The sequence below is a fragment of the Papilio xuthus genome, unplaced genomic scaffold (assembly GCF_000836235.2).
Source record: "Papilio xuthus unplaced genomic scaffold, Pxut_1.1 DF825017.1, whole genome shotgun sequence".
Classification (NCBI taxonomy): domain Eukaryota; kingdom Metazoa; phylum Arthropoda; class Insecta; order Lepidoptera; family Papilionidae; genus Papilio; species Papilio xuthus.
Genome location: NW_013533632.1, coordinates 4,700,747 through 4,718,459, shown reverse-complemented (window position 1 = coordinate 4,718,459; position 17,713 = coordinate 4,700,747). Strand labels below are relative to the sequence as shown.

The following is a 17,713-nucleotide window of genomic DNA, read 5'->3' as shown; positions in this document are numbered from 1 at the left end:
GTCTCTTTGTAATCTATATTCATCCAAACTAAAATTTACATGGCTTTTTTAGTCACGGTCAGTGACCTGGAATCTGAAAAATAAAAGTATTATTTTTCACATTCCAGGTTCTTTGTTTTCTGACACGCGTTCTTACATTTCTTAAGCTCAAAAATGTCACTTCTTTTTTGACACCTTTTTTCGAAATAGGTTTTAATCCACAACACTCACGTCTTATGTCCTCGGTTAAACTATTCAGTAAGTATGCAGCTCGTTTTTTTTAACGGAAAGTATAAGAAGGAAAGAACAAATAACTTCGTTCTGTACGTATCCTGCTCTTTTATAGGCACAACGGCTAATTATCACCAAGCGGTTAAAGGGTTAATATAAATCTGAATTAAAACCTCATCTAAAAGATGTCTAAGTTTTTTGTAATAAGACAGCATCCGTTTAGGCTGTGAATAAATCTGAGCGATAAACAAAATATTGTTATTATTAAATTTTGTTGCTTTCATGTAATGTTTGTTTTCATTATTGTCCCAAAATTAGATTAAGTATGCGAAAGATAGATCGTAAATTATGTAACGAAGTGTAAACAGACATTAAAGCTGTTAGGTGATCACTCTTGATACACTTGTAAATAAAACATGTTGTTTTCTTTGTTATTTTTAACGACAAAGAGAGTGATGATAAACTGCTGAAACCTACGACCAGAGGTCACAGTCAAACATTTGCACCAACTACGAGTAGTTTACGTAGAGATTCTGCCTTAGGTAATCTCGATTAAGGAGAGTTATACAGAAAAACTAGAAGAGTTACGTATGAGTATAAACCAAAAAGTTTCAACATTCCAATAACCACATTTCTTTTGTCAGCACTGGTTGTCAGACGTTAAAAACTAAACGTTTATTTTTTTAAGAAAATATGTCACTTTTTACATCAAAATAGTGTCAAAATCACTAAAAGCTGAAATTGAACATCAACAATGAATCCATTATCAAAAATCCGTTACTTCTTTACAATTATTTATAAGAACGGTGGATTGTGGAAGTCACTATGCAAATTGGGACGTTTTGATACTTTGAAGGTTGGTTTCTAGGTATAGGATCAAACTGCTGACTATCGGTGCAATGCGTTAATTTTATTTTTTAATGACTAAAGGATGGTCGTTACGTCGGTTGCGACGCTTTCGGCAATCAATATTTCGAGAATCCTTATTACTTCCTCGGCCGAAGTCGCTGGGTGGAATACAGCAAGAGCGTTAAACTAGAATATGATGCAACTCAGGTGCGATGTTTTATAATTAATATGTTTACCTATGGTGTAGAATAATGTAGGCCGTGACCACAATTCCACCTAATGTGGTTACGTGACGTTGACCACAAAACGACGTGATGTGTGAAAGTGATGATATGGTTGAAACAATATACCCTATAGTTTAGTCAATGCACATTCGCCCTACTCATCTCGTACTTGTTTGAATAAGGAACAATGATTCCTATCACTTCTGAACTTGGTGTACATCGACTACGAGGACATGATGGTGGATTCTGCCTCATTTTTTTTAATATCCAATGGCTAATTGGATATAATTTGGGTTTCGAAAGATTTCCAATGATTTTGTTGGGCATGGGTTTAACTCATTAAAAGTGGAATAAAATTAAAACTAGAAGATAATTAGAATGATACTACATAGATATTCTTTATTTGTGCTTTTTTACTTTTTAAAACTTTTTGATTTATTCAATTATGATGTTATATTTATTGAAACAGATAACGCCGGAGTGGTTTGGTTGGTTACATTATAGAACGGACCGTCTGCCCGACCAGGATTGTCCCAAGTTTCTGCTCAAATCCTGTTGCAAGAGTCAATGTTGGTTGCTTAATCACGAAGAAAATTTGTCAGGCACTCCGTCAGCTTATTACCCCTACGATACCACACGGCGTCGCATTGATCCTTGGGATGGTATAAAATATTTAGTATTATTTCATGGTTTGGTTGGAGTCTTTTAGTACCTTCTTCTTTGTTTAAAGGTGATATGTATATTCTAGTAATACGCCTTCTAGGATAGATATTACATACATTCACATTTCGATAAACGTTTGAAGATTTTATCGAGAAGTTAATAAAAATCGAAATTAGCACCATCTATATTTTAAAGTAAGAAGTTGTTTTTTGTTGTTGTATAAATGGAATAGATGGCACTAGCAGTCTAAAGTTGTTCTTTAATACGAATAATTTACTTTGGTAGGGTGTTCGTAGAAGTCAGAAAATGTCCTCTAATTACATATTTTATAAGTTTTACTGGAACTTGAAATATTTTTGAATATTTAAACTTTTGAGCTGATTTTGGCATTGCAACGAGTGCTGGGTCCAACTAGTTGTTATTATTTTTATTTTTTATAATTTTTTTACAGGTACATCAATCTGTAGTCGTCGTTCAAATTAAAAATTGAAATCAGAAAATATGTGAAAAATGTTTGCGTTATCGCAAAATAATAACAAATGTTTTAGTTGTTTTGTGATATAATAAAATTAATTAAAAAAAAAAACAAATTATTCTTTTCTTCTTTTTTTATTTTGTTTTTTTTTTCCGATTTAAAATTACCTTACACGGGTGTTCAGCCGTATTCAAGGATAATAAGAAATATAAAGAATATATGTCACTGGCTGAAAATGTTATTTATTGTGGACTTATTGCGGAGTAATTCAGGAGAGTCGCGAAATTATTAGTTTTAACAGTAATAAAAGAAAAATCTCGGGTCGCAGCAGTGCCCGTTCAAGAACAATTCTTATTTCAGATTGACTTTTCATAGGTTTCTGAGATCAAAATCCCTGAATGAATCTTATCCCTCTCATGTATTTATATATTTTTTAAACTGGGATTTTGGTCTCCGATACCAAAGATTTGAGATTTATTTCTCGCCTATCGTAATTTAACTGGTTTATGAAGTGATTTTATTTCTATATAGCTATACGATGATCTCTTTGGGGTTAGACAAAGGGCTTTCTCTTCAAAGCAACTCCATAACGAACTTCAAAAATGTATGAAACTGACAAATGACAATCACGCGACTTATGGAAAGTTATTGTCGGTTCTAATGCATTTTATCTAACCCCGCTTAAACACGTGCAATTCGAAACTATCATAAATTGGGAATTGGGAACTATCATAGTCCTTAGAGATATTTCGAGAATAGTAGCAGTTCTCTATAGGTGTTTTAATAGACAATGATAGAGGAAGACCGAAGAAAGTATGGATAGATTGTGTATGAGTAGATATGCGTTGAAGGCAGTAAAAACAGATATGGCGGCTGATAGAGATGTACATAAATAAAGGATGTATAGTACATACTGTGCCGTTCCTCCGCAGGAGGAAAGGAAGTTACGGTTGAATGCATTTCTTATTTGTATTTTTTATGATCTCTTTCACTACGCTAAGTAAAACGGTGAAAATAAAAACTTTTTCTTGGATGGAATTTTCATTGCAAACTTTACGACGGCGCCGCGTAAAATTTATTTCAATTGCTTCATCCAGAGTTTTTTAATTTTTTTTTCTACCCCGGTAACCTCAGAGCTGCGTCAAAAGCGCGTTGGCGGGCGGTTTCGCTCACTCTATTTAACACAAGAACAGTTTAAGGACATTTTCTTTTTAACTCGGATAGTTTATAAGCGTTGGTTAGTGTTTTGAAAAGGATAAGATTATTTGAATAGATTTTAACTATGTGCTTATTTCATATATGGTCGGCTGATAAAATTGCATGCTTATAATTATGTACAGTGTACGATATTAACTACATAAAGCTACTAGGCAAAGAAAGGAAAAGCTTAGCTCTAGGTTTGTTTTAAGATGGTTTAGGACAGTAGTCGAATGGCAGGATTCGATTCCTCGACCACGCCATCGGATGTCCGTATTTGAACCATTAGGCTATTGGTGCTTAAAAAGGTTGACGGGCCTTTGAAAGGTTACAAAAGAATGATTTCTTAATTTGAAATTCATATCTGATTATAATTTGAATCGGGTTTCATAGCATTTATTCGACTATCAATTTAATAGTAATAGAAATAAGAACGATAATTGAGTACCACTAATTTTTCTGTTAAAATATTACTTAACTGTTTTTTGTTTATTTGTGAAATGATAGAATTTAACTGAAAACATAAATTACAGTTAATACACTAACAAATAGACCGAAACTGAATGGTTTAATTAGTTTAGTTAACAGTGGAGCGATTGCGAGCAAATTCTAACTGAATTTCCGACTACATCACTTTATTAATAATAGAACAGATATGAAGCAAATTGGTATGAATTTAGCTTTGTTGTAATATCGCTAGTTTAGCGGGCGTGAGAATTTAATTACGTTTTTAGATTCGTTTTCTAGATTTTAAAAAAAGTATTAATAGTGTTTCTAAGTTTTTAAATATTATATTAGATTACTGATAGGACAACATTTTTCAATGGTGATATTATGTAGATAAACACTTTTGGAACTTTAATGTGGTAGAGTCAGATTATATTAAAATTTGTTTTTATTTTTAAGGGTTTATCGACTTTTAAATATTTTATCAACATAATTTTACGTTTAAACTCTCGCTTTTTAAAGAAAAATAGAGTAATTAACACAGTTTCATATAGAAAAAATTTATAATAGGTATTCAAAGTTAACTTAAAATTAACAAAAAGTTATGTTCGCATTGTTGGTTTATGTTTAGTGGTCGAATGTGTTGTTGTGGGTTAAACTTGACAATTATATTCTTGAGTATATTTCTTTTAAATAAGTATTTTTATTGCTAGATCTAGTTTTACAAAGGGGCAAAGTTACATAAAAATTTTTGCTTCCAAAATTAATAAAAATATATTTAAGAAAACGACGTTAAGAAAATTAAAACAGTTCATCATACCGTTGTAAAGAATAACAATTGAGCGTAAGTTTCAAAAAATTCAGTAACGGCTCGTACGAAAAAGTGAAAAAATGAATTGCTAGAACCCACCATCGACCCGGGGGCGTTGCATGGGGCGGCACCAGGCGCCTCCTGCCCACGGAGCATCGAGACCGTTGTGCGGCCGTCAGTAGCCCGTCGGCCACGACGAAGTGAGCACGGCTGTGATGCCACGTGTGTTAGTGCGGTAGTGCAGTGGGGCACAGGCCCAATCGTTCGAAAATAGAAAACGGAAAAATTGACCCCCAGATGGGAGTATACGAGGAGAGGGGAGCGATGCACTGGGTGAGATTTTCACAAAAAAAATTGTCATAACTATTTTATTTTTTATTCCGAATTTCTCAAGTGCCTTTAAAACACCTACGATGTTTATTATCGAGGTAAATACTCAGTTAATATTTAAAGTGTACTTAGCGGACAGTTTTGAGAATATTCTAATTTCCTCGAAAGCTCTTTGCCGTTATTTACAATTAGCGCGGCAACTTTGTTATTATTAAACAAATGAAAGCTTACTTCTTTTTTTATTTCAGCAATTCTTAATATGAATTTTAAGAGTTATTTCATAATATTTATTTTAAAAAAAATCTTTACTTAATAAATAAACAGTAGCATATACAAACATAAGTTTCAGTATAAATTAAAAATAAGTCACTTCAAGGATATTTGAAATTATGTCCAATTTTTTTTTATTAGATGCTTGTTTCGCTCAATGTTTTATTGATCTGTTCATAAGTGTAATATATTTCTTGAGGTGTTTAAAGTTATGATATATAAATATATAAATATAGTCTGCAAACTATGCGTTGAAATCTTTTGTAAGATGATGTTTCCACAGAGCCTATGTCTTTTACTTTTGTTTCTTTCTATAAATTTCATTTATTACGATATTACTCATTTTAAATACATGTTTCTATAAAACTTTTATCACTTTTGCTTTCAAATAAATAATTATTATAACAATTTTCTCGTATGAATTATTTGTCAAAATGTTGTAATTACTTTTCATTTAACGTAGTAATGAACCGTACCGCGTAATGTTTTGAGCCTACACGTATCCAACCGCCCATACTAAAGTTTCATAATGAATACAATAATTTAATTAAAGTTGCGAATTAAATTATTTATTTTCCTTTTAATCAACTATTTTAGACTCTATATGTAATTGATTTTAATTGGTAAAAACCGGCATTTGTGTATATTAAAAAATTCAACTTTTATTGTTGACAATTATACTAATATTTTTTTATGAATAACGTACTTAAAGATTACTGCTTAAACTTTTCTTTTATTATAAATAAAAAAGAAATAAAAAGATATTTTAGTAAGAACTTTTATTTTAGGAAAACTTGAATAAAACTAAGTCAGTTTTATTTTGTACTTCTTTTGACTTGTTTTGTAATTAATAAACTCGCTAAACCACGAACTGACCTCACGGTAATAGGCCATGTTGTCAAAAAAAATGTCGCGAAAGTCATCTCAAGTTCAGTGAGGAGTTCAGTCCCTACCATTGATTCACCACATATGTCTATTCCTCATACAACTTTTAAAGATCTCTCTTCTCCAGTATTTTCTCAAGTTTCTCGTTTGTGTTTTTAAAATTCATCATAGTTTTCAGCCGGTAGCTATCCACTCATGGATGTATGCCTTTCCCATTTACTTCTAGAGTTAAATTTATGAAATAACGATTAATATTTTCAGGGTTTTCGAATTTCTTGTTTATATCATATTCAAAACTTGGATTTGTCAGTGGAGGGATATCTTACTCATATTATAAATGCGTTTATTTGTATATGTGGATGATTGTTAGAAGATATAAGTTAACGGCTTCGTAGATCTCTCTGGAATTCGGCATATAATAGAATAGAACGTAGGCGTAGGCGGGAGGTAGTTAAATTAGTTATATAGGTAAACAACGTATCTGCAATCTTCTACCTAAGTTGTATCCGATCGGTAATTTCGCTATTTTAGCGATTTCAGGTAATTCGCTCATATGTCACCTTGTACTTTAAATGAAAACCTTACTTTTATATTATTAATGTGAACGTTTATGGATAGATGGATGTTATTAATGTCCAGAACGGCTTAACGGATTTCGATGATATTTGGTATAGATGTAGAACACAGTCTGAAAAAACCGAAGGTCACTAAATAAGTTTTTTTTAATTCCGCACGGACGGAGTCGCGGCCGACAGCAGATTGCGAACCTAATAAATGTAATTATAACTACGCCGCTGAAATAGATATGACATGTATACGAGTATGTACCGGATATGTTAACAAACTTAAATTTAATTTTTGTATAATTAGTGTTCATGTTGTTTCTTTGAAATATATTTCTAGCGTTTATAATAAAATACTGAGCATAATTAAGTTAATTTTGTTTCTGCATCTCATTTTTTATATTATAAGGTGGCAAATGAGCGTTCTCAATTTCGTTTGCAACGTGTAATAATTCCCAAAAAAAAATAATGGATGCAAATTGCGAATAATTTTATTTGAAGCTTGGTTTAACATTGCCGTAACTTTGTTACAGTTCTCTTAAGTTTTATTTTACTTTAACTTAACATTCCATTGATTACTTAGATACGACTCAACAATCAACGAACTCTAAAAGAGATCTTAACTTATTGTGTTTCCACTACATTCCATCCATTACATTCGAATAAGATTTTTCTTTTTCAAAAATACTTTCAATTAATTTATCACAATACCATCAAAGTGAAATTTATTTTTTTAATACGAAAAAATATAAACGAACCATGTCTTTAAAGATATAAATTGTAACCGAAATGAAGCGGATATATATTTTCTGCTGCACTGTACGTGTATTCCGCTGCAATGAGTAGTGCAAAGTTAATTAATGCAATACAAATTATCGCAAAACGTTTTATGAACGCGATATTACTCCATCTTTTAGAAATAGTTGTAATAAAGTAATGCCGCTAAAAAGTAAACATAATAAAGATAACTCTCTCTTGTAATATGAAATTTCTTAATGTAATTTTGACTAATAGCTGTAAAGAGCCTATCAAGTTTTTAGCAAGTTTAGTCAATAAAAACTTTGTAATACAGTTTGTTAGTATAATAAAATTAGAAGTTTAAAAGACACAAGTATTCAATTCGAACTTTAGTTTTATCACAAGCCGATTAGACGGCCGCCGTCGGCGATTCGGGACGCTAATGTTCCTTCTGCATAGAACCTTCTAACCTTTTGTTTTTATACACATTTTATTTATTGCCGCCATTAAACAAATTCAAATGACACTTTTGTAAAAATATATATATTTTTGTTTAAAACAGTATTCGTTTTGTATTACATTACTGTGTGACCGTAGATTATATTTTAAAGTTATTTAGTGAAATGTCAAATATAAAATACACAGATAATATATTAAATAATATTCTATTTTTTTAATAATATGCGTAATACTAAACTAGCGGACTGCCTCGGGTATGCACGGGTCTAAATTTACCTTTAAACATTTTATAAACACAAATAAAAATAAAAAATAGCTTCTATGTTAGAGATAATGCAACATTCTAACTGTAAATGTATTTTTAAAATCAGTTCAGAAGCGATTCATCTGAGGAAAAAAGTTATATCTCTTAAGAGACTTTATAAGAGATGTAACCTTTTTCGTCGGATGAGTCGAGGAGTTTTCAAAATGATAAAATATAAATGATGGTGTGCTAATATAGTTGTAAACTCTGGTCAGTAAAATACAATTGAATTTTAATAAAAAAGGTAATGAAAATGACACAAATTTAAATCTAGATTTTAAGATAGAATATTTATTTTAGAATAACTTTACCACATTTAATATGTGTACGTTAATTATTTACTAAGATTGCTTATTTATTTACATACTTTCGGTTCTTTATTACCTGTAAATATTTATATATTAAGCCCGACAAACATTGCTTCGTATTTTTGTTTTTATTATAAATTTTATAAATCAATAAATGGTATTTTTTTTAATATAAGAGATAGCGATTCTTTTTGTCTTCCTTCTCATCTTAGAAAATTAGAAAACTTTAATGATAGACGTAATTTATATAACTTTTTTTAATTCAATTGTGGTTAGTTTCTTCTACATTTTATTAGACGTCTAACTGTGGGGTTTGGTTGACTTTACACATATCTTTGAATTTCTTCGCAGATATGTGCAGGTTACATAACGATGTTTTCCTTTACCGTACATCGGAAGTACATCGGATAAATGAACACATGTAAATCGAAAATCATATTGGAATATGGCGCGATTTGAACCCAGGACCTGGAGATTCCAAGTGGTTAACCACTGAGCCACCGACGCTTTGAGATTGTCAAGTCTAGTTGTTATTTTTATGATTGCCTTGTAGCAGATTATGAAACAAAATATACCAAAATTAATTGATTTTGTAATTCTTCCAATCCTTTTCCGTTTATTCATTTATGAATACTGGATTTATTGTGGGTTGTTAAAAGTTTCAGCTTAGTGGTTAATTACCGCTGAGGTTTCGGGTTAGTGAGAGCCGGATTTAAATTTATTTTATATTTAACTTTAAATAAAATGTGTTAAATTTATTTTGGCTTTAACTTTATCATATTTTTGTGCAGTTGTTAATAATTTCAGTATATTTTCCGTAAATAAGGTGTCCCATTATGTTTGAAAGTTGGAAATTAAGTAACAATCAGATTTTTTGGAAAGTAATAATAAAAGGAAATAGTTAACTGTAAACATACAACCAGGCTAAGATGTAATTAAGTAAATTAAAACTTAAAAGATTAACCGTAAGTTTCTGAGATCAAAATCCCCGTTTTAAACATAACATTTTACTTTTATACTTAGAAAAAATAACCTAAAAACACTACGTGGCCCTACGTAAGAATAATCAAAGATGATAATGGTCACAAAATATTATACTGGTATGATTGTCATTACATATTTAATAATTAAGTAATAAAGCCATTTTTTAACCGAACGTCTAACATCTTGTATATTCAAATTACATACATATCTGCAACATATAGATACTTGCAGCCAGAGTTTAAATAATCACTAAGTGAGAGATTACGATGATACAAGACTCTGGGAGTTGGTAAAAATGTGAAGTATACCACTTGAGAGCAGTATAAAGTTGTCCACAGGTCAACGCGTCGAGCATAAATCTTTAAGCTAAGGATTTCCTCTTATCAAGATGGAAACCCGGAATGTTACGCTCTGAAGATCTCGTTCAATCCGTAACAACGATTCACTTTACCGTTATTTAACTGTAAGTGAAGCAAATATAATTTTAAGTCCATTAAAGAAATTGATTTTCGTTGTGAAAGCTATGAGACTCTTCAGTGTTCTTAAACAGACGATACATCAAACTTTGAACTTTATTTTTTAATAATTTACGCATGTTATGAATTACTCAGATGTTTTGTATGAAGTAGTTTTTTTTTAAATTCTCAATCATCTAAGAAATGTACGGTAAATTAGTCATTTAGGTACATTATAAGTAATATTTCACATATGAGTAGTTTTTATATATTAACATAGTGTAGATATAAGTATACATAAGTACAGTTATTACCTAAAAATTTTGAAGTCGAACTTATAAACTACTAGTTAAGTGTAAGGTAGTTACTCTTCTCGTTGGTTATCGAGAGTTAATATTTTTATTTTATTTGCAATTTTGAAAATTTCATCAGAGAATAATTCCGGGAATCTCTACTGGGACATATACGGGTACAGTTCAGTGTTTGATATTAAATAAAATTATTATTTGCTTTAACATTTCAAAATTTTATTTGCAATATAAATTCCGCGAAAATATTCTCCGATTCGGGGAACTGCAATTGAGTTGAAAATTCAATTAAACAGCTTAAGTTACGGTCGCGTTGTGAAAAGTCAAAGTTAACGACTACATTTCAATGAAAAAAGAAATGTAAAAGCGGCAAGAAAATTTTCTCGACGCTTCAGTTGTGGAATTGATGTTTGAATTTTAAATTCTTATTTAAATACAGCACCTTTAGCATTCACTCCCTACAAAAGTTATACCTTTACAAGAAAATCTATTACTCTAAGGAAGCTCGAAATGCAATTTGTATTTATTAGTTGTATTGGTTGTTTATCTTTGGCGACCAATAAAAAGTTTGAATCAATTTTAGTATAATTGCTTTCCATAATTCCAAATAAATTTAGATGTTTTGAAGTAGAATATATTTATACGTTCTAATTTTCGCATTTATAATTTCATACGGTGTCACCCCGTCCGTGCGTAGTTAAAAAAAATAATTAAAACCGTATGTGTTCTTCTAGACTATGTTCTATATATTTGCCAAATTTCATTAAGATCCGTATGGCCGTTATGGGGATAACTTCTAATAAACATCCATTCATTAGTAAGATAAGTAAGTTTGAAGTAAGTAGACAAATAAAGTTAGAATTGTTTTGAATAAAAGCGTAGTTTGTACGTGGGTAAAATCAAAAACGTCAGACATATTGGTGTAACATATCACTGCCAAGATGTTGGCAAAAGCCGCTAGCTCGCTGCAGCATTAATTAATTGGCAAGTTGCTTAAACGCGCCAGACATACATATACATATGTTCGGTGCTGTATTGAAACGTATTAATTACTGTTATTTGTCCTTTTGATACGAGTTGGAACTAGCTACGGTGCTGGAGCTGTACCCGTGCAATTGGCTCGTAATAAAAACGAATCTACATATATGAAATAAGGAAAGACTTAAGTTTTTTGAACACCACGGTGAGGTTGAATTAGTAAGAAACAAATATATATGTAACTAGCTGACGTCCGCGACTCTGTCCGTGCGGGATTAAAAAATAGATAGCACCCGATACTGAGACCTATTGAATTATAGTAACCAACATTGTGACAGGAGAATTTTTTAAAGACGTAGACGTAGTTACTATTCTTAAAAATAAAATTATTATCAAAATTATCAATTGCACCACGACTTTATAATTCATAAAATGCATGTATGTATGATATATGTTTATTGGAAAAGTCAAAAACTACGATCCCTTCTTTTATAAAAGGGGTGTACACTAAACCGGTCCATTTGTTTGCTTAACTACTCTCCGATATGCACTAATCTACTTTCGTATATTTGTATACAAATGATATTTAAGTTCAAACAGCTGCGACTTTTACGACCGTTAAGATAACCTTAATTAGATGTAGAAACGATGTGATAATCATTATACATATATATGTGTACGTAGTTTTGTATGTCAATGCGTTATAGAAATAAAATATGTAAAGGGTGTATTTTAATTAATTAAAGAAGAAATATGTAGACAACATGTATACATTAAGTCTTTGTATAATGACGATTGTTCCCCTTAAATATCTTTCTCCGGTTGATCGTAAAGGTAAAGTTTGGTGTTTTTTTTTAAACTAACAAGGTTACTTATTCAGCAACATCTTGAGAGTTACCAATCATTATCAAAATGAAGTAATTCTATAGTTTTATCGCAGTAAACGGGGAGACGCGGCAAGTTTGTTTAAAAGTATTTATAGACTGTTCATAGATAAAGGCTAACAAAGTTCAAGTAGATACATTATTTTGATTATTGTGTTTGACTATTATCTGATAATGAAATTCTAAAATTGCATTTCGATTCTATTTCAAACTGTACGTACAAATAGGATGACATTTTTTATTCAAAAGAAAAATTAGAAAAATTATAATTATGTATTTGTAATAAACATAAAATTCTCTTAACCAACAACTCTTTGAAGCGTCAATAGCCTAATGGTTAAGGGTACGGATTTCCGATCACGAGGTCCGGGGTTCGAAACCCGCCATTCGACTATTGTCGTAATCCATATCCTAGAACAAGCTTAGAGCTTAGTTGGAATGGTAAAATAAATATTAGTAAATTTACAAAAAAAATTGCTAATATTAAAAAAAATATACAACTCATATTTATAACGTAGAGGTATAGGCAGATATTATAGGTTTCCATTTGGCGCCATCCTGTCAACTCTTTCGCCTTTTTCATATTCATAAAATTGTCTTATGATATCATATTTCATCATTTGATTAAAAAAAAACTCGTGTATAAAAGCTTTAAAAAAACGCTTGAAAGAAAATTTCCTTTTAATTCTCCACTAAAGGTTAATTAATGAGCCCACGGTTCCCGGCTCTTTATTTATTCTCCCATCTCTTTATGCTAGTAAGCTACGAGCACGTTTCGTGGAGAGATTCGACGGAAGTACCATGGATGCAGCATCAAGTGCTACGTCAAAGCCTGTTTTCTATTAACTATAACGCTTTGCAAAAAAATACGAAAATGAAAACATAATGTTTCTTTTTGGTTATTAAAAGTAATGTGTTGTTTTCGATTTATTGGTCTAGATTTAACTTTTGTATTTTAATATAAATATTACGCGCTTGAAATCAAGCTATATACTGTTATATGAATTCAATAATCTTTAATTTGAAATTGAATAACAAAATAACATTATTAACCATAATTATTGAATTGAAATATATAAATAAATTCATCAAGCGTGTGACGTGCAAATATAAATTCTGCAAATATAGATTTTTTCTTATAAGATGTTATGCTCTGCAATATATTCCATTAATATTATTCCAATTATGTGAGATAAATCGAGACGAGACAAGAAGTCTCTAGACGTCTTTGTGAGCACTCGAAAGACTTACTTCAAATAACTTTTTTCTATTGTTATATCGGTTAATTAGAAATTGTTTATTATCAAACACTCAGACACTCCATTTTTATTAATAGTTGGCTAGTTGTATAAAACCATAAGGATATTTTTAAAATCAAGATTTTTGTAATGATATGAAACTGATTTGATGACTTTGGGAAAAGAAATAGTTAAGTATACCCAACCTCATGTCTAGCGTTAGAAGAAAGTATTTATTATTCGTATATAAAATTGCGGAAACCAGTAATACTATACATTTTTAGCTTGTACATGTCCCAGAGTGGACGGCTATTTTTACAGCTTGATTTTAAATCGCGTCTGTCATAAAAATAGCCGCAAGATTTATTAACATGTGACCGTACATAAATCCATACATCACATTTCGATGATAAATTCTTGCGATAAGATATAGTAGACTTTCTTGCACTTTGGTAGAGCCGTGGATCTTGACAAAAAGCTTACGAGCGATTGACTTTAACGACGATAGAGAGAAATGTCGGCGACCCGTGCTATGTCCGAAACTCTATGACATTAATTGCGTAAGTCACTTAACGATTAAAATCGCCGAGTTTTAAAGAACTTACTGTTCTTTTGTATGTATTAGAGGTGAATGTTTGCACTTAAATGCTTCAGCATTTTAAAAGTCGTTAAAAGTAAATATTAGGTCCTAGGCCTAAATGGGACAATTCTATGTTGTTGTATTATAACGAGTGTTATTATTTCAGCAACAGAGTGAGCGGTATCTGCCTTCGGCGTATGAGCAAGGGGGCGAGTTGTCGCCGGTAGCGACGGCGACGTCGCCGGCCTCCCCCCGCGACTGCACCTCGTGCCGCAAGCGCGAGCCGCCGGACGAGCCCCCCGCGCCCCCGCCGGAAGAGGCGTGCGCCGGCTGCGGCTCCCGCATCACCGACAGGTTCTACCTCCTGGCCCTCGAGCGCCGCTGGCACACCCCCTGCCTCAGGTGCTGCGAGTGCAAGATGCCCCTCGACTCAGAACAACGATGTTATGCTCGCGACAGCAATATATTCTGCAAGAACGATTATTTCAGGTAAATTTCTATTCATTTTTTTCTAAATGCACGGTTTTTGATAGAGTTGTCAAACTATTATTATAATAGAGCTGTATTCATATAATTGTATAAAAGACAGTGAATATATTCAATAATATTTGACCGCATATTAATCAAACATTAAATCAGTGCACTTACTTTCAGGAATTGGGGAGATACTCTGATTTTCTATACATAAAAAATTGCTTATTATTATTTTTGATAGCATGAAGCTTAGTTCATATGAGGAACGCAATGATAGTAAATTTTTATTAAATTTTATTGTAGAGTTACTTGAACATTGGAAATTGTACAATGGAAGAAAATTATAATTTTCTTTTACTAACAACTCGATAGAAGTAGCAGCAAGAGATTATTTATATGGTGAATTTATGTTAGTACGGGGAAAAAATCTCATTTGAAAACTTCATAAATACAGTAAAGTGTTGCGTGTCGAGATAACGTTATAATGCAAGCTCTTTGTAAATGTGTTCATTAGTACAAAAGTTAAGAATTAATTTTAATTGACGTTGTGAATTAGGACTGCAGTAATATTATTTTTCGAAAACCTGCCAGCAATTTAGAAAGACTTTCATCAGTGCATTTTTATGTTTAGGCCTAAATATATAAAGTTTAAGAAGATAACAATATAATTTTGTTCAGGTAAATGTATAGTTCGCAATATAATTTTAGTACCTACACAATTAAGCATAAGGCTCGTATCTTTGTTGTAATTTTTATTACCTTATAACATATCTTCTACCATAAATCGTAATTACTATTTTATAAATTTAAAGCTATTTTATTCTGTCATATCTTATGTTTAAAACAATTTTATTCGATTTCGTGATTTAATAATTTTGAAAGCATATTTATTACCTATAACAAAGTAAAATTAGAAAATAAAACAGTATTCAAATAGTAAGAAGAGTACTATATTTTACGTATATTTTAACAGTGGTAGAGCCCGCTTTAACATCTTCGCACGAATTGTCCCGCTCGCCCGGTGAAATACCACGACCACACAGAAAACAGGCGTGAAGTGGAAGCAATTTCGCGTTTCGTCTGATGAGTGTGCGACCCGCAGGCCTAATTTAGTCCTCTTTCCCTTCCAACTCTTTTTCTTATAAGGAAAGGATGGGAAGTGGACGTGGACTTTCCGGATGAGAGTATGCATAGAAAAGGAAAATATTTCTTCTTTCTATGCATCCTCTCTTCTGTCGATTAAAGGTAGGCAACGCATATACAATTGCGTATGTCTATGGGCAACGGTCACTTCGCTATTTCAGCGATTTCGGGTGGGGATATAAAAACGTAGTTAAATTTTACGTTTAGAAATTTTTGCAAAAAAAAAAAAATGATTGAACGATATAACTTCCAATGAACAATTTTTTCGTAAAGCTGTCGGTTTGTTTTGAAATACGTTATTCGTTTTAGTTTCGTGCATCGCGTGATGGTTTGTGCTGAAAAAACATTTTGTTTTTTACAAATAAAAAGTTCCACGATACTCTTCAATGGCGCACAGATTATAAATGTTCACTGTTATTTTACTAAAATCTTTTATCTGTTGTATTTGGTCTCGGATGATTGTTATAGTGTGGTGAATATTGATTTATATTATTGTAACATACGTAGACATAACAATCTCATTAAAATATCTATCATATCATATCAACATAATGCCTACAACTTTATATTTTTTATTCTTTCTAAATTTTAAAAATGAAATTGGTAGTAAAACTATTTTTATTGTTCGAAAGTTTATTTCTAATTTGTGGAAAAACATATAGTAATTATTCTATTGTGTTGATATAAAACGTATAAAGCATACTTCTAATTTATACATATGTTACTCATCCATTGTGTTCAAGGAAAGGCAGTAAGAAGCTTGTGCATTTTCTATGCAAGAGACTTAAGGACGCCAGCGCTGTGCGAGCTTACGTCATAAAAGTTTTAGAAAATTCTTTGTGTAAAGTCATTCTTATATCTTGACTGGAATTTTTTATTATTATGTTCTCTTTTGCACTGGACTACGAATGTTTATTGTAATGTTAAAAGCAGATTTTAACTTACATAATTTTATTTCTAAGTCACAATTAATAAATAGTCATAATAGGCTAAAATATCAGTTATACTGACAAAACTTTTAGATTATAGATTCGAAGTTATAAGAGGTTTTGATTGTAATTTACAATATTAGACAAAGATGTATACGTATCAATTGCATTAGTATTTGTAGTCTTCTATCGACCTTCGCTCATCGGTCAAAGTTCCACCGCAGTCAAGTACGATCAGGTCTTAATTATAATTTATGTATGTCATATCTATTTGTGCAAAGTCAAAGACATTGATTTGAAATATTAATATAACTATTTGCTCTAAATAGGTTTGAGCGATAAGTAATGTTAAGATTTAATAGGGTAAAATGTTCAACTTAGACTCGATGTTCACTATTAAATCATATTATTACTCATCATCATCATTAGCTCACTATACGTCGCCGCCGAGGGGCTCGAAGCCTATCCTAAGTTAAGGGTTATTAGCCCATAGTCAACCATGCTGGCCAAGTGCGGGTTGGTTGACTTTAAGCATATCTTTGAATTTCTTCCCAGATACGTGCAGGTTGCATCACGATGTTTTTCTTCACCGTAGGAATGTCGGATTAATGTACATATGTAAATCGGAAATCGAAAAACACATTGGTACATGGCGGGATTCGAACCCAGGACCTGCAGATTACAAGTCAAGTGCTTAAATCACTGAGCCACCGACGCTCTTTATATAACTATTTGCTCTAAATAGGTTTGAGCGATAAGTAATGTTAAGATTTAATATTGTAAAATGATAGACTTTGACTCGATGTTCACTATTAAATCATATTATTGCTAGTCTAGGAAGATTCGGACAACATAAACTATATTATTAACCTCGAGAATGTGTTTTTCGAATTTATAACCCGCGATTCGGTATTTCTCGCCCCAGAAATACCTATGATATTAATTTATTACAAATTCCAAATTGAAGAGGCCTAGTTTTGTGTTATTTTTTACAAACATCGATATTT

The 17,713-nt window shown here is 31.5% G+C and overlaps 2 protein-coding genes across 4 annotated transcripts in view; both read left to right on the top strand.

Moving 5' to 3' along the window:
- Window positions 1-899: 899 nt before the first annotated feature.
- On the top strand, window positions 900-2,475 carry LOC106126203 (probable NADH dehydrogenase [ubiquinone] 1 alpha subcomplex subunit 12). Its single transcript, XM_013323694.1, has 4 exons — window positions 900-1,066; window positions 1,141-1,266; window positions 1,753-1,945; window positions 2,398-2,475. The coding sequence occupies exons 1-4, from the start codon at window positions 965-967 to the stop codon at window positions 2,427-2,429; spliced, it is 453 nt and encodes a 150-aa protein (XP_013179148.1). The 5' UTR covers window positions 900-964; the 3' UTR covers window positions 2,430-2,475.
- Window positions 2,476-5,071: 2,596 nt separating this feature from the next.
- Window positions 5,072-17,713, top strand: part of Bmap-A (apterous A) — a 55,512-nt gene continuing 42,870 nt past the window's right edge. For 2 of the 3 annotated variants that reach the window (XM_013323935.1, XM_013323933.1), the window contains exons 1-2: window positions 5,072-5,209; window positions 14,327-14,649. In XM_013323935.1, the coding sequence (XP_013179389.1) occupies window positions 5,174-5,209; window positions 14,327-14,649 (359 nt within the window). In that variant the 5' untranslated portion in view covers window positions 5,072-5,173. The remainder of the gene's footprint in view (window positions 5,210-14,326; window positions 14,650-17,713) is intronic. The other variant, XM_013323934.1, reaches the window with a different exon arrangement.

Bases quoted from the DNA above. Each gene is read 5' to 3' on its own strand.
- LOC106126203 (XM_013323694.1), top strand. From the start codon at position 965: ATGAATCCATTATCAAAAATCCGTTACTTCTTTACAATTATTTATAAG. The intron at 1,067-1,140 runs GTTGGTTTCTAG...TAATGACTAAAG, and splicing joins GACGTTTTGATACTTTGAAG to GATGGTCGTTACGTCGGTTG. The intron at 1,946-2,397 runs GTATAAAATATT...ATTTTTTTACAG, and splicing joins TCGCATTGATCCTTGGGATG to GTACATCAATCTGTAGTCGT.